General features: G+C 36.9%; 2 protein-coding genes across 4 annotated transcripts in view; one reads left to right on the forward strand and one right to left on the reverse strand.

The window, feature by feature from the left end:
• The window catches only part of LRRC39 (leucine rich repeat containing 39), a 29,605-nt gene extending 24,697 nt beyond the window's left edge, over positions 1–4,908 (forward strand). The window contains exons 7-9 of one of the 3 annotated variants that reach the window (XR_005361150.1): positions 460–612; positions 1,067–1,266; positions 4,248–4,908. Coding sequence is in view for 2 of the 3 variants with exons in the window: in XM_038541228.1 (XP_038397156.1) it covers positions 460–612; positions 1,127–1,266; positions 4,248–4,303 (349 nt within the window). In the remaining variant the exon portion in view is untranslated. The remainder of the gene's footprint in view (positions 1–459; positions 613–1,066; positions 1,267–4,247) is intronic. The other 2 variants (XM_038541228.1, XM_038541227.1) reach the window with 2 other exon arrangements.
• On the reverse strand, positions 424–23,371 carry TRMT13 (tRNA methyltransferase 13 homolog). The gene is made up of 11 exons (XM_038541226.1): positions 23,337–23,371; positions 23,182–23,248; positions 21,103–21,156; positions 18,548–18,610; positions 18,292–18,361; positions 18,030–18,136; positions 17,518–17,685; positions 15,331–15,403; positions 9,163–9,237; positions 5,029–5,461; positions 424–4,724 (listed from the first exon to the last, which is right to left on the reverse strand). Exons 6-11 carry the CDS (start codon positions 18,105–18,107, stop codon positions 4,529–4,531), a joined length of 1,023 nt encoding a protein of 340 aa, XP_038397154.1. The 5' UTR covers positions 18,108–18,136; positions 18,292–18,361; positions 18,548–18,610; positions 21,103–21,156; positions 23,182–23,248; positions 23,337–23,371; the 3' UTR covers positions 424–4,528.
• Positions 23,372–23,661: the final 290 nt, after the last annotated feature.

Raw genomic sequence — 23,661 nt, forward strand, 5'->3', positions numbered from 1 at the left:
CTCACATAGAGATGTTAGCTAAATTGTTCAAGATCAAAGTGTAAGTGTGCAATCTAGGTTTTGAACCAAGGCAGCCTGGCCCAGGGTCCATGCTATTAACCATTATGCACACCTGTCTTGCTCTAACCAGGCATATTAATTATTTCTGATTTTTCTTCTAATATTCTAATTCCGATTAGATAACATTTACAGCAGTTCTTTAAGAAATCCTATGAGAATAGTGAAGAATGCTGAAATATATTGGTTTCCTTCCTACCACCACATACTGAGAAGTATACTGTAGGGATTAGCCCTCCAATGCAGCTTCCCAATAATCAGGTAATGTGAAGTCAGTTAACTTAACTGGTACACTGGTTAAAGATGTTATGAAAGATGATATTTGTTTCATTTTAGGTTAATAAGAATCAGGGTTTCCATATTATGTATGATTAATTGCATAAACCTCTTTTAATTAATCAGAATGCAAAGCCTACATACATTATGGCTGCAACGGAATGAAATAACATGCTTGCCAGAAACAATCAGCAATATGAAAAATCTGGGTACTCTTGTTCTCAGCAACAATAAACTGCAAGATATTCCAGTGTGCATGGAAGAGATGAACAATCTGAGGTAAAAGTTATAGACACAAAACTGACATGTTCCTTTTTCATTGCAGAACAAAGTAATATAACTTCACATCAAATCCCACAACTTCCATAACAAAATTATTTATTCACTCATTTACCAATTCAGCAGTGACAGAGCCCTGTACACCATGAAGATACGGTGATAAATAAGACACAAGTCTGTAAAATATGCAGAAACTCCAAGTTTGTAGCATTTACTTGTATGTTTGAGATGCACTGGAATTTGGGAAGTTAAGCTGTCCCACATTACATATATGCTAGTATTAATAGTTGCTTCTATAAGCTCTGAAAATAAGTTGTCTAAAGCTAGCGTTTTTCTCTTCTAGAAAAGAAACTTAAAGATTCTTAGGATATTATATCTAACCAAATGTTCAGCTATTTTAACCAGTTTAAAAAAAAAAAGTAATTTAGTGTATTATCATTTGATCTTTCCCCAGGGAAATAAATGTACACTTCTATGGCATCTATAAAAATACTGTTTTTTGGTGAACTGCTAGGTTTGTCAACTTCAGAGACAATCCACTGAAATTGGAAGTAACGCTTCCCCCCAGTGAAAGCCTGGATGAAGAAGAGGAACGGGAATTATTTGGTCTTCAGTTTATGCACGCATATATACAGGAGTCACGGATGAAAGCAGGTATGACGTTGTGTATAACACAGGTCAAATATTTGGTAGAGGAATGTGTATAGACATAAATTCCTTTATAGATTTCTTATCCCTTTCTGGCAAATTTTGTCTCTTGGTCAATATTGTGGGAGGAAAAAAGTGAAATTCAAATCTGTTCACAATTTTGATAAAGGCTTGAAGAGAAGTTGTGAAGATATTTAAAGTCTTTCAAGTAGAGACAGGAAATAATTCGGCCAAGTGCTTGAAGCACAAACAAGTGAACGAAGATGTGATTCACTACCTCATTAGGTAGCTTCACTACCTCATTCTACCAGTTTGGCATGTATTTCAGTGTACTCATGAACACTACCTTCCTTGTCATTTCCTCTTTTTCTACAGTCCACAAAATAACAGCACAGTATTTTGCCTAGGAAGGAAAAATATTGAGAACACAGATTTTTAACCAATAGTTAAAATGTTAAAAGTTTTCACATATAGATTTCAATCACCTAGTCTCTGATAATTAAGAATTAAACCACTTCTCCACTAAAGGAAAACCTTTAACTTAAACCAAGATTAGAAGAGGCCAAAGAGACAATTCTATTAATAAAAACAATGAAACAATCGTATACTAATAGAAATCATAGTTTTACAATGCACTAAAACATGAAGAATTTTTGAATCAAAAGGTCAAATTTATTTTCAAATAGCTGCTTTGGGGAGTAAGTATAATCCAAGCAAACAAATGACAGTTTTTAAGCTATAAGAAATCATCTTTACCAACATCCAGTGGCGGATATTAGGAAATAGTCCTTTGATCTATGATGACGAGCCATGTTTGAAGACAAGTTAGTTTGGGGCCTAGTTTGGGGTAGAAATACATAAAAAACAGGTAGTAGGTAGAATTGATGATTGTATGCTGGGAAATAAAGAGGACCTCAAGATTAATCTGTTTTTGGTTAGAGCAACTGGGCAGATGGTGATGCTGGGCTGGGGAAATGAAGTCTAGAAGATGGTTCGGTGGTAGAAGTGGAAGATCAAGAAATCTGAGACAGTCGTGTGTGACATGTGGGAAGAGGTAGTTGTGTAGATGAATCTGAAAGTTCAAGAAGGGGTTTGCTGTCCCTGTAAATCTGGCAGGTCAAGGAACAGCAATATACATAGTCACTTTCTTATGTTGTCTTAAGGGAAGCAAACAAGGTTGGGAAAAACAAGAATCTTGACCTACAATTTGCTGAAGGCCAAGCTTATCTGCCTGCCCATAAAGTACCTGGTACCACTGTCAGAAACATATGAAGCGGGATCCCTGGGTGGCGCAGCGGTTTGGCGCCTGCCTTTGGCCCAGGGCGCGATCCTGGAGACCCGGGATCGAATCCCACATCGGGCTCCCAGTGCATAGAGCCTGCTTCTCCCTCTGCCTGTGTCTCTGCCTCTCTCTCTCTCTCTGTGACTATCATAAATAAATAAATTAAAAAAAAAAAAAAAAGAAAGAAACATATGAAGCTAAATGGGCAGAGGACTATTATCAGTATAACTATTGAGTGTGTATGTTGTTTTCTAGAACACAGCTGAGATTAGGCCTACTGTAGAATATGCTTTATTCCTGGACATAAGTTGTTGAATGATGCAAAGCAGATTGTATGACACAAATTAGCACTGCCTGACCCAATAAAATCACATAAATTACTGAATGATGTATTATTACTCTTATTTATATTCGCTTGATTGGGCAGCATGAATAATTAACTTTAGAAATAATCAAACCACCATCCTTTAATAATAGTGGACATAAAACTTATAAAAAGAGAAAAAAGGTTACAACTTAAGCAGAGATAATAAAACCAAGTCTGCCTATTGTCACTAAAAATAGATTTGTGAATTAGCAGTATTAACAGTTAGTATTAATTGTGCTTGGAGCTGTTCTAAGCATTTTACATGTGTTATCTCATTTGTTATAACAACCATGTGAGGTAGGTATTATTATTATTATTATTATTATCTTCATCATCCCCATTTTAAACAGGGAAATTGAGGCACAAAGAGATTAAGCAGTTGCCCAAGGTCATACGCTGAGGTGGCAGGGTAGGAGCTGAACTTAGGCAGTTTCATAAAACATAGGAGATTAAAGTAGAAAAGTGAGGAATTTTAAAAAGGCTAGGCTTCTAATCTATAACTCATATAATCATAGATCTATTTATAGGAGAAGAAAGTTACCTAAGAATATCATTATAGTATCTAAAATTAGTTAATTTTGATCTTTCTCTTGCAAAGGTACATTGGTACATTGATTAAGACAATTTTTACAAATAAAGGCAGAAATAAATCAAGGATAACATGAAGACAGTAACAGTCCTGACCATATGTTTGGTTTAATATTTGCTTGTGCATAGAAACTGCTTATGAGTTAAATAAGGCCTAAATGTAAGGAGGTTTTTGGTTTCATTATCTAATTTCCACTTTATTCCAAATTATTTAAGTCAAACAAGTGAGAATATATAGTTGTACTGATAAACATAAAAATGTCCTTTTAAAAGATATGATACCTAATTAACTTATAAGTTATTTGCAAATTTCAATTTAATTTGTGAATAAGGCTTATAAGTTATCTTTTTGGAATTTCTAACTAGATAATTATTCAATTAGAATGAAGTGAAATAGCTTATTTCCCTTAAAAACTATCTCCTCAGTTTTTGTTGTTATGGATAAATTTAGATAATACAGATATGGTGCTAAAATCTGAAGGTGAATTCCTTGATTGTGAACATCTCTGAATTTCTTTGCATTAGAAAAAAAGAATCACGATTGATTATCCTTTCCAGATCTGAATGGACAAAAAAAAATCCATACATAAGCCACATTCTCAGACTGGCCCTTGTTATAAACCTACAATTGATCTTTACATCTTCAACTTGAGAAATATTAAATAAAACCAAAGGAAAAAAATAAATTTCCAAAATACAAATACAAAGTTAATGTGCTAGGTGTGTATTGATGTGTTCTGTGTGTTTCAGATAACCAAGTCAACTGTTCCACTACTTTACCAATCTCCATAAATACTGATGGATAATTTAACTCAAGATGCCCTGCTGAAGAGAATTACTTTGGGAATTTGGTGAATTCGCTAATGTTTGGACTTTTAAAGTAAAAAGAAAAACTATTACCAAAGTTCAATGAGGCCACAACATTTTTAAAAATTCATATTATCTGCTATGTAAATTATATTTTCATGAATATAAAAATACAATTAAAAAATTCTTTTGGTGGAAGACATATGTTCAGAATTTCTTTTCCATTAAGGAGTTGTTTCTGGTGATAAAGAATGATTTGGTAAAGCAGTTAACAATACATTTTCCAAAGACACCAGAGGATCTGTATAGTACTGTAAAGCAGGACTGAATCCTTTCTGCTGTAAATACTCAACTCGGCCTTGGTCAATCAGCAATTTACAAAGATGTCCGATTTTCTTCTTTTCTTCAACAGTAAGGAACCTAAATCAAATAAAAACAAAATATTGTTAAAATCTGTAAAAGTTTATAAAAAAATTATTTTAGTCACTTCTATTTATTGATAAGTTCCTAAGTAACCTGCAGTATACTATGTGCTATGTCCCATGCTTCCAAGATACATTTTTATTTATGCCACAATAAAAGTGTATTTTAATGTATTCTAAAATTGGATGGTAAAATGAATTTTCATGAATAGACTCTCAGTAACATTTATCTAAAAAAAAAAAGCACAGCAATAACAAAACATTCCTGCCCTGGTGTTGTGCATTTCAATGTAGTCACTTACCCAGGTACACTCTCAGCACTGTCGTCTGTGATTCTGCATCCCCCGTCATCATGCTCTTCACTGGCATCGCTGTGCTTATCTTTTCTCTTTGTAGTAAGATTGGAAGCTTCCAAAGATGTTTTTCGCATTCCACAAGTTGCCCAACTACTCATTCGCTGGAAGTAGTGGAATTCCACTGCTCCAAGGCCTAGAGCCCTGAAATACTCTTTGCCCACATAATGTCTCCAATCACACCTGTGGTGACAACAGAGTGCAATAACAATGCCAGCCACAGGGGTCCACTTCTCTGGGACATTTTTTTCATTTCCTTCCTTGGCCAAAGTGTTAATTTCTTTTTCTGTTTTATCATTCTTTATGCGTTTGGCTAAAGGTTCTTCATTCCTTTCCTCACAACTGGCAGCATAGGTTTCAACCAAACATCGTAATGCAAGATCTGCAAACACAATTATGTGGCCCCCCCAAACCACATCATCTTTAAAAATAAGTATTTTTTACATTTATTCAGCAGTATGGTTTCTAAAATCCCAACAATAAACACCTGCTTAGCTTTATACTTGTAATAATTCTTCCACGAATTATCAATTTTGTTCATATTTGCTGTTTTCTCATTAGCATCTCATTTTCTCTAATGATTTATTCTACTTCCCCCAAAAACTCGCTGAAGCTTAAGATCTACATCTGTAAAAACTTCTAGTCCAACTACTCAAATTGGCTCTTATTTCTCCTACTCTAGCTGAGGAAAGAACTTGTATAGGAAAAAAATCTTTGATCTACACTTATATTCCAGGGAAGTTTTGAGCTTTAGAAACCCAAAGAAAGAATAGAGGGGAAGGCATCTGCTAAGTATCTGCTTAGATTGATTTACGTGGCAGTCCTGAAACATAGCTGTTCATAGCAAATCCTGATGAGCTGAAGAGTTGATAAAAAGTCATTTTGTGGAAAGTAGGCCTCACTGAGCAGCCTTACAGTATTTATGCATTCATTCAACAATAAGTTACTGATGCCTTTCATGTCCAAGCTTTGCGAATGTAATGATGATTAAACACATAAACTTTGAGGTGGTCCATATTAAAATGAAAAATTTAGGGATGCCTGGGTGACTCAGTGGTTGAGCGTCTGCCTTAAGCTCAGGTTGTGATCCCGGAGTCCCGGGATCGAGTCCCACATCAGGCTCCTTGCACAGAGCCTGATTCTCCCTCTGCCTGTGTCTCTGCCTCTCTGTGTCTCTCATGAATAAATAAATAAAATCTTTAAAAAATAAAGTGAAAAATTTACATTTAAAAGCTTAATAAATAGATTTTTTTATGACTATGACTATATCCTACTGAAGACTGCTATATGAGTTGACAATACTGGGAAGACTCCAAACCTATACTATAAAACCCATACCTGTGTCTGATTAGATTGGCATGCTGTGTCTATTCAATCAAAAACATGTATTTTAAAATGTTATTACCCTAAGATGTAACCAGTGACTATTAAATTATTTTATATTTCACTAATAAATTTAATTCAATATATGAGTCTAAGTCAATGAACAGTGGGAGAAAGAGAGAGCTTTCTTTTTTATTTAATAAACTATTATTTTCTGACAAAATATATTCAGTCAGTTTTATTTATATTGGACTTAAGTACATGATTTTCAAAAATATGAATAACCTGAAAAATTATTTAAAAAATGAAGTTATTTTACAATCAGAAGGTATTTAATCTATTTCAACCTTTCCTTCACCAAGAACTTAAAGGACAAAGAAATCTACCAAAGAAAGGGATCAAGAAACATAGCAAATGGGTGGACAAGATTATTCATTCACTCAAATGCTTAGTGTTTCTATTATAAAGCCAACCATCATGTTAGTACACTCCCCGTGCTCAAAAAATTCACAGCATAGTGGGAGAATCAGATATATAAACAAATAATTAAAATACCATAAGGTAGAGATATGCAGACAGAATTATGATAAACACTAAGGAAATTAGAACTTGACACAATATAGTACATGGGAAAAGTACACAGGGTTTCAATTTGCTGGGCAGCTAAGCTGTAGGCAGGAAGTGGCAAAGGCTGGAAGGCAGTGGCCAGATTGACAGCAGGTCTTCCTGTTAAAAACCTTGAGGGAAAATCTTAAAAAAAAAAAAAAAAAGGGGGGGGGATCCCTGGGTGGCTCAGCGGTTTAGTGCCTGCCTTTGGCCCAGGGCATGATCCTGGAGTCATAGGATCAAGTCCCACATCGGGTTCCCTGCATGGAGCCTGCTTCTATCTCTGCCTGTGTCTCTGCCTCTCTCTCTCTCTCTCTCTCTGTGTCTCTCATGAATAAATGAATAAAATCTTAAAAAAAAAAAAAAAAAAACCTTGGGGGCATCCCTGAGTGGCTCAGCGGTTTGGCGCCTGCCTTCAGCCCAGGGCGTGATCTTGGAGTCAAGGGATCGAGTTCCGCATCAGGCTCCTTGCATGGAGTCTGCTTCTCCCTCTGTTTCTCTCTCTACCTGTGTCTCTCATGAATAAATAAATAAAACCTTAAAAAAAAAAAAAAAGGCCTTGGACTTTCTGCTGTATTAGGAGCTACCGAAGAGTTTTAAGGGGAAAGATATATTATGTGTGTAACCAAGGGGTCTAAATATTAGTAATTAAATAGGTTGTGGAAGGAGACCATCAGAGAAAGAGAAAGAATGGCACAGATGTAGGGGAAGAACTGGAAAAAAGAATGTTATCATAGGAAAGGAAACAGAATTTCAAGAAGGGCAAGCAACTGGACTGCCTGGCTGGCTCAGCCAGAGAGCATGCAACTCTGGATCTCTGAGTCGAGAGTTCCAGCCCCACGTGGGGTGAAGAGATGACTTAAATTAAAAACAAAAACAAAAACAATCTTAAAAAGAATGGCAGCAATCATAGGAAATAAACTGAGGGCTGCAGGGGGTGGGGGTGGGTGGAGGGACAGTGTAACTGGGTGATGAACATTGAGGAGGACACGTGATGTAGTGAGCCCTGGGTACTATATAAGACTGACGAATCACTGACCTCTACCTCTGATAATAATACATTATATGTTAATTAATTGAAATAAAGTTTTTCAAAAAGAAAACAAATTAACAAAGAAGGGCAAGCAACTGCAGTAGAGATTTTTCAGTAAGATAACAACAGAGTGATGAAGGGAGAAATCAGTGAATCAAGAGAGGAAAAGTATGTGGAATAATGAAAAATGGCCAATATAGATTATACTTCTGAGAAACTTGGGTCAGATGGGTAAGAGTAAATGAGTATGCTTTTTTCTCTCCCCAGGACAGAACTGGCTTACATCAGAAGGTTTTTATGAGGGTTAAATGAGATAAGGTACATGAAAGTCATCTTAAAAACTATGAAGGACAACACAAATGTATAATACTCAAAGCCATTTCCAGCTAATTTGAATAATGTCTTATGGAGGCTCCAAGTTCCCCCTACGGGAGATGATGAAACCAGTAGGAGCCAGGAAGAAGATATAACAATAGCTAACTTTTCCTAAGCACTCATATGCACCAGATACTTCCATGTAACCAGATAAATTATATAATACCTGTTTTACAGAGGAGATAACCAAAATTCAGAAAGGCTAAATAATTTGCCAAGGTTACACAGCACAGCTGAATTCTAGATTATCCAAATGCAAAGCCTATGCTCTTTCTACCTTACCATGCTACACCTAACAGATGGATGTGCTAAGATAAGACATCTTAGATTTTTTATCTAATATTTCTTTTTCCATTTTCCCCAAAGTCCTGGTACATAATCATCTTCTAGCAGGAGAGGTTTCAGAGTCCTTTCCAAGCAACTCCTTAAAAAAATCAGTAGCTTCTGGGGTAGAATCATACAGTTTCCACAAATGATTTGTTTACTTTTTGGTTGAAATATAACCCAAAAAGCTTTAAGTCTCATATGACTCAGTCTTTACCTATGAAACTCTTAATTCATCCTGCAAAATGGCCAAAATAAGAAAACTCTATATCTGATGTAACACAAGGCCAATGCTACTAGGAAGATCAATTAGCTGTAAGCGTATGTGGTATAAACTACTCAAGAGACTATTTCAATGATTGGGACCATGTTAAGCTACAACTTGATGTGTTCATCTACACATTATTAGTATGTTAACGTACCTGTTGCCACACCACACAAATGCTTTCCAATTCCTACCACAGGCAGTTTTTCTTTGCTTAGCAAAGGAATCTTGTCTGAAATATAAGAAAATAAAAATGAATTAGCTCTCTTGTGAGATAAGGAAGGCATTAACATGGCCTCTCCAAAGACGGAACTAATTTAAATCTTTGAATTTAAGGGCTGAAAGAAACTCAAACAAAAACTTCTCGCTTTATAGCTGAGGAATAAGACTCACAGATATAGTAACCTGATAAGTAACACAGAGGGCTGCTGACCAGCCAGAATTAAAATTAAAGTTTCTTTCTTATTTGTTTCCCTTTTTTTCCCCCTCTTGCCCCTGGTGGGCTTCTCCTCCAGAGTTAGTTTCCTGATTCTTAGGCCAATGTCATTTCTCTCTACTGACTCAGGACTTTCCCCTGTATAAGCCTTATTTTGCTAAATATTATTAACTAATTGATAAAAGAACTCAAAGCTTTCCCTGCTAGAAGATTTATTTTGAACAAATAATACATACAATAAACATGTAATATATAAAACACTATATTCAGTATTATAATCAAACTATATATTTTTTTAATATATCTTGATGTTGGGGATCCCTGGGTGGCTCAGCGGTTTCGCGCCTGCCTTTGGCCCAGGGCGTGGTCCTGGAGTCCCGGGATCAAGTCCCACGTCAGGTTCCCTGCATGGAGCCTGCTTCTCCCTCTGTCTGTGTCTCTGCCTCTCTCTCTCTCTATGTCTATCATAAATAAATAAAATCTTTTAAAAATATATATATCTTGATGTTCAAAAATAAGATATCTTTGCTTTTTACATTGTTTTGAAAAAAAGAAAATATTCATAACAGTCCTGAAAAAAGTAAAAAAAAAAAAAAGGTCCACAAGGTAATGAAGTAAGATAAACTATATCACAGTTTTAGCCTCCATTTCCCCTTCTTATTTATTTCCCTTTTTGTAAGATTCTGAAATGAAAAGTATGCTTCCTCTAAAAAATTCAGCTACAGCATCAAGCACGGTGAACAGTCCCATGGAAGTACTTAGTAAATATTTTTACTTTTCTGTTACTTGCTTTCAAATGTTATTATATTACTTGCCAGGAGAAAATGGTACCAAATGGAACAGTTTGCTTGTATCAGGGAATATAGAAGTTTAAATTAAGTTAGTTCAAGAAACTTACCATCAGTTAGAGTGAAGGGAAAGGAATTCTAAGAAAAACCTTCTCCTTTATGCTTGAAAATTATCTCATTTCCTCTGTCTCCTATATCTTTGGGCTTGGAAAATAGAACAGAGGAACTTCTGTCAAATGATGGCAGATTAAATGCAAATAGGAGTTTACTCTCTCCTAAAACTCCACCACAATGTGGATAAAAGGATTTTTTTTTTAAAGACTGTATTTATTCTTCTGAGAGAGAGAGAGAGAGAGAGAGACAGGCAAAGGCAGAGGCAGAGAAAGAAGCAGGCTCCATGCAGGGAGCCCGATGTGGGACTTGATCCCAGGTCTCCAGGATCATGCCCTGGGCCAAAGGCAGTGCTAAACCACTGGGCCACCTGGGCTGCCCGGATTTTTGAAAAGATATAAACTCACAAGATCTGAAAGAGGACAAAAGGAGACAAAAATGGGAAAGTCTGTGACTCAACCAAATTTATTCTACAGATCTTCCAAAGGCTCAAGAATTGGGGGCATTAGGTACTTTTGGAGTAGAGCTGAGTAGCTATAATGCAGAGTGTTGGTGGAAAGCCTGTTTAAGTAGTCAGATCCCTACCTCACAGCTCCTTGGTGACTACCTCTTTCCTACATGATGGAAGACTGTAGACTAATTCTCTCAAGTAGATCTGATCAAGTAGAACAGGAATTCAGTGGATTTAGGGACAAGAGGAAGTTGAAAGGTGAAGTATGATAAAACAGCAGGAATCAGTGAGCATGCCTACTAATTTCCCTATCTCTCGTTCCCCACTGGGTCCCGAGATGTTGGTCATCAGACTTTTACCCTCTAGGTAGGTGATCAGAGAAGAGTCTTCTCTGCAGAATCTGACCAGCCCAAGAGGAAAGATGACCTCTTAGGCAAATCACACCTGTGATCACTCCACCTGAGGACCCAGAGTTCTGAGTCCCTCAATCCTAAGAATACACTATCAAGGAGCATCAGATTTTGGAGGACAGCTTCTAAGTTACAAAACCAAAACAAGTGGAAAAGAACAAATTGGTGAAAACAGATTACAAAGGGAGAATAATTCTAAAACACCATTATTAATATCCTCTGAAAGAAATTATAATTATAAAAAAGATCAAAATATAATAATAAAGATAAATTCAGAGAAAAAATCCTAGAAATTAAAACTATGATAGAAAAAATTTAAGTTGGGAAAATTTTAGGAAGTATAGAAAAAAGACCAAAAGACATAACACAGAGAAGTTTTCTTCAAAGAAGTAGAAAACCAACCCAATAAGTCTAATAACTATGTCATAAGAATTCTTCCTTAAAGGAAGAAAAGAGAAAGTGGAGCAAATTATGAAAGAAAGAATCCAAGGAAATTTCCCAGAAAGCTGAGAATACTAGAATCTCTAAATCAAGATTTCTCATCCTTGGCATTATTGACTTTTTGGCCTCAATAATTTTGTTGTGGGGAGCTATACCATACCATATGAGATATTTAGCAGGCCTCTGGTCTAGTAGGGAGGCTCTCTGGACTGTATCCATATCATGGACTGTAACCATAGTATGCCCACTGCTATGACAATCAAAAATGTCTCAGACATTGCCAATGTGCCCTGGGGGACAAAGTCCCACCAGCGAGAACCACTGCTATAAATGAAGGAGGCACAATGGATAAAAATATAACCATAGGAAGGCCTATCACTGTGAAAATTTAAAACACGAAAGACAAAGAAGAATTTCAAGAAAAAAGCAGATCAAGTACAAGGGACCAAGAAATTTCAAGAAAAGGGATGCCTGGGTGGCTCAGTGGTTGAGCATCTGCCTTTGGCTCAGGGTGTGATCCTGGAGTCCCAGGATCAAGTCCCACACTGGGCTCCCTGCATGGAGCTTGCTTCTCCCTCTGCCTATGTCTCTTCCTTTTCTCTCTCTGTGTCTCTCATGAATAAATAAAATCTTAAAAAAAAAAAAAGAAATTTAAAGAAAAAAGCAGATCAAGTACAAGGGAGCAAGATTCAGAACAGCACTGAACTTTTTTTTTTTATTTTTTATTTTTTAAATTTTATTTATTTATGATAGTCACAGAGAGAGAGAGAGAGAGAGAGAGAGAGGCAGAGACACAGGCAGAGGGAGAAGCAGGCTCCATGCACCGGGAGCCCGACGTGGGATTCGATCCCGGGTCTCCAGGATCGCGCCCTGGGCCAAAGGCAGGCGCCAAACCGCTGCGCCACCCAGGGATCCCTGAACTTTTAAATAATACTAGTGGAACAGAACTTTCAAAATTCTAAAGGAAAATGATTTTTTTAAAGAGATTTTATTTATTCATGAGAGACACATACACAGAAAGAGGCAGAGACATAGGCAAAGGGAGAAGCAGGCTCCCTGTAGGGAGCCTGATGCAGGACTTGATCCCGGGACCCTAGGATCACAACCTGAGCCAAAGGCAGGCTGCTCAACCACTGAGCCACCCAGGTACCCCAGAAAATGATTTTCAATCTGGAAATACAAATACCCAGCCAAGTCAAGTCTAAAATAAAAGATGTTTTCTAACAATGCGAGGCCTCAAATTTATCTCTATTGCATTGTTTCTCAAAAGCTATAGGACTAGGTGCTCTACCCAAAGAGTGAATCAATAGATGTGGGAAAAGATGTGGAAAAATAAATTCCTACCCAGGAGAGTGAAGGAAATCCCCAGGATGAGACTGAAAAAAGTTTTAATGTTGATCATTGTGCCCCAGGAATGGAGGGCATCCAGTCTGGACTGGAACATGTCTGAAGCATACAGGGGAGAATTTTTCAGCAAGATGGAAACTAATAAAATAGTTGATGAATGTATTACAACGAATACATTTTTAAAAGACAAAGTAAATAAAATTATAAATTATTAATTTAGCAAACAAAAAAATTAAAGAGGAGGAAGTAATTTACTACATGGTCCAGTGGTAAAAAAAAAAAAATGATTTAATCATTTCGTACATATTAGAAAGATGAGGATTGGAAAATGTTTGCACTTGAAGCGGGGCAAAGGTACAAAATCTTTATCTTCCATTGGGAGAAACTGATAGATAATGCTTTAAGAAAAAAGGGGGGGGGGGCAACGAAACCAAAAGCCTATCGTTAGAGATTTCATTTATTTATTTATTTATTTTTAAAAAGATTTTATTTATTCATAGACACAGAGAGAGAGAGAGGCAGAGACACAGACAGAGAGAGAGGCAGGCTCCATGCAGGGAACCCAATGTGGGACTCGATCTCGGGTCTCCAGGATCACACCTCAGGCTGCAGGCGGCGCCAAACCGCTGCGCCACCGGGGCTGCCCAGAGACTTCATTTAAATATAAAAATCCACTTGTAACGGGTAAATGAAGTTGGCTCCAAAGAGAGAGCCATGGCTAGGAGGAAGTGGCTGCTGCTGTTTTTATAACAACTTGAGAACTTGTACAATTGTTTCAGTCTTAACCACACATATATAACTTTAATAAAAGCCCAAAAAAGAAAAAGAAGGGGCAGGGATGTCCATAGTGAACTCATTCAATAGATGCTTCCTATTCTTTCTCTTCCCCTAAAATGATGAATAGTCAATTCCAACCCCGCTACCCACAAAGTCCTTTAAATAAATGTCACTTTCTCCTTGCTTCAAAACTACTTTTAATCACTCTCAGTATGTCATTAAATAAGTCTTTTATTTTAAATATTAAGAAAAAACTGAAGTATGGAAGTCAGGAGATTATAATTCACATTTTCACTGGTGGCTATATTTTTACGTAGGTCACTATTTAGCAGGAGAGAGTTTTTCAAATTAATGCTAACTTTAAAAGGGCAGTATTGAACTAGATTATAGATATTTGCTTCATTATTAGTCTTTCTCTCTTATTTTGGTTTAAAACTATGGAATAGGGGCACATGGTGGGCACAGATGAGTGATCTAGAAACTATTTAATAAATATGGTATGCTACCTTCCAGTATATTTAAAAAGAATTCAATACATAGCATAAAAGCTTGTCTAGGATTTTCAATGTCACAAAAGAAATACATTCAGTTAAATAATTTTAAATACAGTGATTTATACAGAAATGTTGGGTTGCTCCACAAAGCTGTATTAGTGAGTGGATGGAAGAGGTCACTAGGATATGTTTGTATTAATATGAAAAACTATAAAGACTATAAAAAGGTACAGAAAAGGCACAAAAAGTATGACTGAAGCAGGGGTGAGTGTGTGAACTGTGACTTCCACAGAGGTGAATTTGTTTGGTACAATTTAAAATTCTAGCAAGTATCTTTTACCAACAGCGGGACAAAGAATAATCTCATTTCTTTGATAGTTCAGGTTAAGTAATGTTAATTATAGGCAGAAGGCACTAGCCTTTTTTAGGGGGCAGAGGGAGAGAGAATCTTAAAGAGGCTCCACACCCAGTACAGAGCCTGAAGCAGGGCTTGATCTCATGACCTTGAGATCAGGACCTGAGCCCAAATCAAGAGTTGGACGCTTAACCAACTGAGCCACCCACGTGCCCCTGAACAGACTCATAATTAAAAAGATCAAAGAGGGGTGCCTGGGTGGCTAAGTCAGTTGGGTATCTGCCTTTGACTTGGGTCATAAATCCAGGTCCTAAGATTGAGCCCTGTATTGGGAATCCTTGCTTAGCAGGGAGTCTGCTTCTCCTTCTGCCCATCCCCACAGATGCTTGTTCATTCTCTCTCAAATATATAAATAAAATCTTAAAAAAAAAAAAAATAAAAAGGACAAACAAATAATGTAGGGACATATTATCAAAACTTTTATTAAACTCTTTCCTAATATGATACTTCATTTCTAATGATACTGAAATCTCATTTTAAAAAGTTCCAGACCTAATTCAATTTACATTTATCCAAACGTTAGATATAACACAATGCATTAATTTTAGTTTGTTTTCCCTGAAGCACTGTTCTGCATGACTGGATTTCTAAGCAACCCTCAGAATTTGAAACTTCTATGATTTATGGAAGGGCAACCGAAAGTTATGCAACTTACTCAAACACAAGTGTTGAATATCAATTTGAAGTCTCTCAAACACTGAATTTTTCTTTCTGTGTTTGCCATCTACCTACAGAAACAGAACATAGTCATAACAACAGCTTTTTATGTTTAAAAAAAGCTTTATGAAAATAAAAAGATTTCTCTTTGTTTTCAAAATTCAGAGGAAATAATTTCCCATCTTATCTTTAATATTTAAAAAACAGAATCACTAATTAAAAAATTTTAAGATTGTATATTCTTTGATGAAAACTCTAAAATAACAATATCATATATTTTTAAAAAGCTTAAAATTTTATAAATTATTATGTACAATTATTTCCTCTAACTCTAAAACGACCCTATTCACTGATGAAGGAACTAAGCTTCACAGATGTTAAGTGACTAACCTAAGATTATTTGCAAGCTCCTTTGCCTTAGCCCCTAATACACTATTTTCGGCTCATTCTTCTTACTCTCTCTAAAAGATCACAACCACCACTCTGATCTATGTCCATGTGTCTATGACTTAAAAATCAACACTGTGGCCCAGATTTTTCTGATGAACACCAGACACATATCTCTAGTTGTGAACTAGAAAGCTCTACTTCAACTGTAAACTCATTCAAAACTGAACCCATCATTTCTCCCCACAAACCTATTCTTTCTCTTCTTCCTTCTATATTCCCTAGGTCAGATAAAATGCACCACCAGTCATTTAAAGCCATCAAGCGTCACCTGAAATAACTCCTCTGTCATTCTTAATGACTAATAAATAAAATCACCAAATCTCCTTCTTCTAAAATCTTAGCATTTCTCATACTCTTTCCCTCTTCTCCATGCCTCTGCAATAGTCTTAGCTCTGGCCCATTTCTTACTTGGATTACTGGATAATAATTATCTTGTTATTAATCTCTCTATTTCAAGTCTCAGACTCTTCTGATACAGCTTTAATGGTATTACTAGGATGAACTTTTTAAAATTTATTTTTATTTTTTAAAGATTTTATTTATTTATTCATAAGAGACACAGAGAGAAAGAGAGGCAGAGATATAGGCAGAGGGAGAAGCAGGCTCCATGCAGGAAGCCTGACACGGAACTCGATCCCAGGTCTCCAGGATCACGCCCTGGACTGAAGGCGGTGCTAAACCGCTAGCCACCTGGGCTGCCCTAGGATGAACTTTTAAAAAGCCTTTTTATTTTCTTCACCAACTCTCACATATTCTTTCAATCTCCCCTCAGCTGTCACTTTTTCCAAGAAACCTTCCCTGATCCACACTACACTGAGTCTGTGTTCTATCTTCATGCTTCTATGGCTTCTGGTACTTACTATCATCATAAGAGACTTAGCATACTGAGCCAAAATACTCCTAAGTCTGCTCCACTAGATGTAAGATTTTCAAAGACAAGAACTAAATCTTGTTCCACTGTATATCCAGCATGTAGCAGGATAAAGTTGAACTCCTTCCTTTGGCATAAAATAGGATTCCTTCCAGAGTTTAGCCATCCTGTCCCATTTCATCACCACTGAACCCTACTTGGAACTATGCATTCTCATCACACAGAAGTGTTTCCATGTTTCCCTATTGTTTCAGGTATTTGGTTACACTGTTCCTGCTTCCTAGAATGCTTCCCAAACCCTTTACCAAGGAAACATTAATTCTCCTTTCAAGATAGACCTCAGGCATCACCTTTTCTATGTAGCCATTTGCATCCCTTCCCTGCATTAAAACATGCCACTCCCTCTTTTGAAACTACACTGTACTCTGGTGCAGATTACTTTTATATAATAATTAATTTGTGTCTCTCCTTTCTAAATATAATAGAGCACAGAGACCTTGTCTTGATTTTATCTACTCAATGTCTGTCATGGTGCCTAATGGTATGCTCAATAAATATATACCGAATGAAGTTAGCAAGGGGCACAGGTAGGTTAGAACCCAAGACTTAACTCCTAGCTTGAGTTTGGCTCTTTCCACATATTTTCTTGTCTCTGCAAATAATTTTAAGAACTCCGCTCACTGGACTATCAAAATTTAGATTAAAAAATTTACCTTCAGTTTAAGTCATCAATATAATTAGAATAAAAAGCCGTATCAAATCAACACAAAAATTAATTTTCTGAATATCATGGTTTTCTTTTTTTTTAATAAGAAAAGTGCAAACAAAGTTTGGTTACTAACATACTGCCAAGAATTCACGTACCTTGAATCTCGTGGTCACCTTTTCTACTAGGATGAAGTGAACTTTTTCAGCATCTTTTAAGGCAATATCAACCCAATGAGATAATTTTCCCTTTCCTGCTCCAAACTCAACAAAGCATCTTCTTGGACCAAGTAACTTTAATTTTTCAATGTTACCTAAAATAGAAGCCTGCAAACTTCACAAGATTATTTTATAAACTAGAGTAAACACATTTGGCTTGAATGGGAAAACAGCAAGGTAATTTCTATAAGGCAGCATGTGCACATAGATAATTTTGTTTGGCTTTAAATTTCTTCCATTGTTTTGAAATTTTTAACACACAGTACTCAGAACCATATCCATGCCAAAAATTTTTAATATATGTTAACATATTTTTTTTTTGAAATGGAAAGATTCTGTTCCCTGAAAGATAAACTAAATAAAACCTCATTAACTATATTTAGAAAGAATGTTAGCTTTTGACAAATGAACAAAAGGCCAATTTTAGTATAGTGACTATGACCTAAACATACCTGCTGTTTCAGGTGTTTGGTTGCAGAATCACCATTTTTAGGGTCATTAAGGGCATCATGCAATGCTGGATGGGACATAATTTGATCTTTAAGTGTAGAGTTCAAACCTGTGCCAAATATAAGCACAATAGCTTAAGCAACCAAACATGAAACTGTAGGGCTCTGAACAACGGTAGTAACATCTTGTAAGCCACACTGGTATCAACTCACGTGGCACCTAATTATTCTAAAAATTTTAACTTGCAACTGTAGGCAGACTTACCTTCACTTGCTTTCCGCAATTTCTTAATTAAGCTTTCCAACTGCTCTTCAGAAAGAGAAGAAATCGGAACCTATATACAAAAATGGGGCATGAGTGGTCTGGAAACTAACCATCACTAATAATATAGATTCTATAGGAAAATCCATTCTAAATTCAAAGCAATTAGTTTATTTTAAACAATTATTACAACAGCTTATTCATAGATAGCTCACAGATATCTTTTAAAATTAAATTAAATATTAAGTCCAGTACTTACTAATTGTTCAGGTATTTCTGTTTCATCGTTTAAGCCCGCATTAATATCTTGAATAAAGAAGTCCTTAACAAAAACAAAACCACAACAATACTGTTATTAATGTGAAGAGGTCAGAAAATTAAGGTGAAAAACTGATCATTCTCTTCTTTCTATACTCTCTACCTGCCATCCTCCCTATCTCTCATTTATGAATTTAAATAATTACACATGGCTAGTGGTTACTATACTGGACCATGTAGATATAGAAGAATGAAAATAATAAAATAATACTATTTCTACAATCCTGTTCTAAAAGTAAAAACTACTGTTGGAACTTTATGCATAGTGATGGACTTTTGTTACACAGAAGGGTAACATGCTGTGTGTGTTGCTACCTTTACCTTTTTTTTTTTTTTTTTTTTTAAATTTTTATTTATTTTTGATAGTCACAGAGAGAGAGAGAGGCAGAGACATAGGCAGTGGGAGAAGCAGGCTCCATGCACCGGGAGCCCGATGTGGGATTTGATCCCGGGTCTCCAGGATCGCGCCCTGGGCCAAAGGCAGGCGCCAAACCGCTGCGCCACCCAGGGATCCCATCCTTTACCTATATGGACAATAAGGAAACTGGTGATTAAGTGAAAGGGGTGAAGATAGCAAGTATTACAATGTTCTGTTGGATGACTGGCAAAACTGTAATAGAAAATTAACTATAACTATTATAATTTGATGTACTCTTAGTTTATTTTATAGATTTTATTTATTTATTCATGAGAGACACAGAGAGAGAGGCAGAGACACAGGCAGAGGGAGAAGCAAGTTCCATCAGGGAGCCTGATGTGGGATCTGATCCACGATCCCAGGATCACGTCCTGAGCCAAAGGCAGACACTCAACTGCTGAGCCACCCAGGCATCCCTTATGTACTCTTAGTTTAAAATGGTTGCCAAGAGTGCTCTAGGTAAGTTGTATTGTGGACTAGATTTTTAAATGTGAAAACTATTTATACTGGAGAAACGTCTCACCAATTTACTTTCATTTTGTGTACTTTCTTTAAATATTTATTTATTTATTTTAGAGAGAGAGAAGGAGAGAGAGGGGAGGGAAAAGCAGAGGGAGAGAATCTTCAAGCATACTCCCCACTGTGATGGAACCAGACTTCAGGCTTGATCTCATACCCATGAAATCATGACCTGAGCCAAAACCAAGAGTCAGATGCTGAACTGAGCCACCCAGAATACAGAATTTTTTAAAAAAACGATGAAGAGTTTTACAAAATAAAGCAGAATAGTGATGAAACTTTGCCTGGGTTCCAAGTTTCACATTATATGTAGGGCACTAGATAAATACCATTCTGCATTTTTTCCTGCATCCTATCATCCCATTGTTTTCCTCCCTTTCCTTTCCACAGTGTCCTGACATGCAATAGTGTCTGTGTGGGGGTATTCCATTTTTAATAAATTTACCTCTTCTCTCAGCCTTTTCCCAGAAAGTGTATTCCACCTGTTTGCCTGAACTAAAACCTAGCACTTAGGTAAGGAAGATCATCTCCATGCATACTTGAAAGTAAGGGCAATATTCTTTCTTTTCACTAAGGGTCTATCTGGGGTGGTCATCTTTTTTCTTCTACAGATCTTCATGTAAAAATATTTCCTTTTAAGCTTATGCCATCTGATCTAAGCTGGTTCTCAACTAGAAGGTATTTGGAAATGGACAGGAATATTTTATTGTCAAAATGACTGAGAGGTACTATTGGGAGACAATGCTCAAATTTCAAGTGTTACAAGCAAGGCACACTGACAACCTTATTTCAGATTCTCTTCTCAAGGACAGTTCTATACCAAACAATCTTGGAAGATAGAAATAGTGAATCTTTCTAGAGCAGATGGCAGGCCTGCTTATTGTACAGTATAATAAAGGAATGTCTACTTATGGAACAGAGATCAGGCAAGTTTCCTTATTACCCATTTTATTATTATTTTTAAAAAGATTTTCTTTATTTTAGGGAGCGTGTGTGCATGTGCATATATGTGGGGGGAGAGAGGAGGAATGAGGAGAAATAATCTCAAGCAGTCTCTGTACGAGTACAGAGCCTGATGTGGGGCCTGATCTCATGACCCTAAGATCATGACCTGAGCTGATATCAAGAGTCAGACCCTTAACTGACTAAGCCACCCAGGTGCCCCTATTTCTTTTTTTTTTAAATGTATTTATGCATTTGAGAGACAGAGAAAGAGCATGCACACAAGTGAGTGTGGGGACAGAGGGAGAAAATCCTCAAACAGACTCCCCTTTGAGTGTGGAGCCCAACATGGGGCTTGATCTAACAACCCATGAGATCACGACCTGAGCTGAAACCAAGAGTCCGATGCTCCTATACTGCTCATTTTAAAAGAAATGTATTTCCTAAGCTTAGGGCTCTTCAGCTGTGACCTAAGCTATGCACAAAAATGTGCAGGATTCATATAGGCCCTGCTGATTCCATGGACCTTAGGGAACAAGGGGAACCGATGCAGGTGAGACGCCCATGACACTGTAATGACTTCATTACAGTGAGTTATGAAGTCCTTTGTCTCTGACCTAGGAGTCTCTTCTGCCAGCATCCACAAACCTGTGGCAGGCTAACTTGTTAGCCTGAAAAAGAGATTATAGTTCAGATCCTTCATATTCCTCACAAGTGCCTTTGCCATTTGCTGCTCAGAGGCCAGGAATAAAAACACAGGGATGCTCCAAAATATACAGGACATGACTATCCCACTTGGAATGCCTAAAGCCTACTGAGGGTAGGAGCCACTCATCTTTGATTTCAGTGTCACCCTGAGTTCTGGCCTTGTCTCATGCTCTATTTCCTGGCTATCTCGTCTCACCTTCTCCTCACCTCTCTCCTTGATTCTATTCTCCAGTCATGTGCAATGCCCAGGCCTAAAGAAAGGTAGCAACTTTCTCACTTCTAGGTGCTTAAATATGTTTTTTTCCCCTTCTCTGGCTGATTCTCTTCCCACCCACTCCCCTTTTTTTAGAGAAGGGAAGGAGGGACCAAGGAGGAAGAAGAGAGAGAATCTTAAGCAGCCTCTGTGCTCAGTGTGGAGCCCGACTTAGGGCTTGATCTCACCACCCTGAGATCATGACCTGACCCAAAATCAAGAGTCAGACACTTAACCAACTGAGCCACTCAGGTGCTCGTGGCTCATTCTTCTTTGACCTGTAGGTCTCATTTTATGACACTCCTTCAGAGAAGCCTCTCTGACTCCTTCTGCATCTCTCTCATCCTCAATTTCTCCCTCAAAAAGTGTTAGGCTCTTCTCTTTTCTTTCAAAGCACTCTGTACTGAATCAGTTTTAAACACATAATATTGTATTTTTTGTCTCTCCCACTAGACTTTAATGTTCTTATAGGCAGAGTGCTTGGTACAATGTGTGGCATAAGTGCTCAATTAGTATCTACTGAATAAACAAGTTCCTCCCCCACCCTTCTAATCTCTTACCTTGGGTAACTTAAAAATCCCAGAGTTCATCTAAGACCTGTATGTATTTGACTTCCAAACTAACCACTCTATGACTTTCAGACATACACAACCAACTCTCAGTTTTTAGTCACCAAGTTGTATTGATTCTGCTATCTAATGACTCTTGCATTTATTCCCTAGCCTTTCCATCCTCTTTCATTTTGTCCCTAATCATGGTCCCACCTGGATTTCAGCAATAGCCCTTAACTGGTTCAAATTCCTCCTACACTGCTCAGAGAGAAAGTTTTGTAAGAGGTAAGTATGACCATACCATTCTTGACCTTAAAATCTTTCAGTGGCTCCCCATATCTTTCAGAATAAAGTCTGAGTTCCTTAGAAGTCTCAATGTGGTTTCTCAGCTTTGTGCATATGGTTCTTTTCACCTATAAGGATTTTCTTCTTTCTTTGCCAAATCAAGACTTAGCTCAAGTGTTACAACCTCTGGGAAGCTTTTCTTGATCCCTTGGATATAATTTTAATTTTTATACAGGTATGTACACTTGTGTACTACTTCTTTCACTGAATTTATTAAATAAGATCCATTATTTACTAGCTGACTCATTGTTTCAAATTAACTCCTTAAAGTCTGGGACCATATTTTATTGAAATAAATTTAAGCACTAAATAAATAAATAAATAAATTTTAAATATTTATTTATTCATGAGAGAGAGAGAGAGAGGCAAAGACACAGGCAGAGGGAGAAGCAGGCTCCATGCAGGGAGCCCGACACGGGACTCGATCCTGAGTCTCCAGGATCACGCCCGGGGCTGAAGATGGCACTAAACCACTGAGCCACCTGGGCTGCCCTAAATAAATAAATAAATAAATATTTTAAAGATTATATTTATTTATTCATGAGAGAGAGAGAGGCAGAGACACAGGCAGAGGGAGAAGCAGGCTCCATGCAAGAAGCCCGACATGGGACTCAATCCCCCGGGTCTCCAGGATCACACCCTGGGCTGAAGGCGGCGCTAAACTGCTGAGCCACCCGGGCTGCCCTAAATGACATCCTATATACACTCAAATGCATTTACCACATTCAAGCTTTCTAAGGTAAGAGTCTTGCTAAATATTCACATTTGTAATCAACTGATAGATATAAACATGACATACTATACATTTCACCATTCAATTTTACTGATCAAACACTTACAGGTTTTGGCTTCTCTCTTGAGTTACATTTTTTCAAATGCTTTGTTAGTTGATCTTCATATACTGTGCTAAATTTAAAAAGAGAATTAATTAAAATAAGACCAATGACAATTAATTTTTCCAGCATAGAAAAACTCTTATCTGACCCATACTTACTGTTTTGGATCTAAAGGACACAGAATTCTTTTCCGAGCATTTTCTTCCTAAGAAAGAAAGATGATACATCTATTTAGATGAAAAATATCAAGTTTGTTCTTTACAGATATTAGATATAACTTCAATGTAATCATAAACTTATGTATTTCCAAAACAAGGTAAGGAAACCTTAAAAGGACATTAATAAAGCACTGGGAAAATCAGGTTATAGAGTTTAATAACAATAATCTCCAAAGTAGCTAGCTTATGTATATATGAGCAAATATTGCTTTGACAGCAAGGGTTTATAGCTTTATTTTTTATTTATTTATTTATTTATTTTAAA

This window comes from Canis lupus, chromosome 6 (genome assembly GCF_011100685.1).
Source record: "Canis lupus familiaris isolate Mischka breed German Shepherd chromosome 6, alternate assembly UU_Cfam_GSD_1.0, whole genome shotgun sequence".
Classification (NCBI taxonomy): Eukaryota; Metazoa; Chordata; class Mammalia; order Carnivora; family Canidae; genus Canis; species Canis lupus.

Excerpts from the sequence above, each read along its gene's own strand:
- TRMT13 (XM_038541226.1), bottom strand. The coding sequence starts at position 18,107 with ATGTCCCATCCAGCATTGCATGATGCCCTTAATGACCCTAAAAATGGT. Across the intron at positions 15,404-17,517 it reads AGGTGACCACGAGATTCAAG|GTAGATGGCAAACACAGAAA; the intron begins GTACGTGAATTC and ends CTGTTTCTGTAG. Across the intron at positions 4,725-5,028 it reads AGTGCTGAGAGTGTACCTGG|GTTCCTTACTGTTGAAGAAA; the intron begins GTAAGTGACTAC and ends TATTTGATTTAG.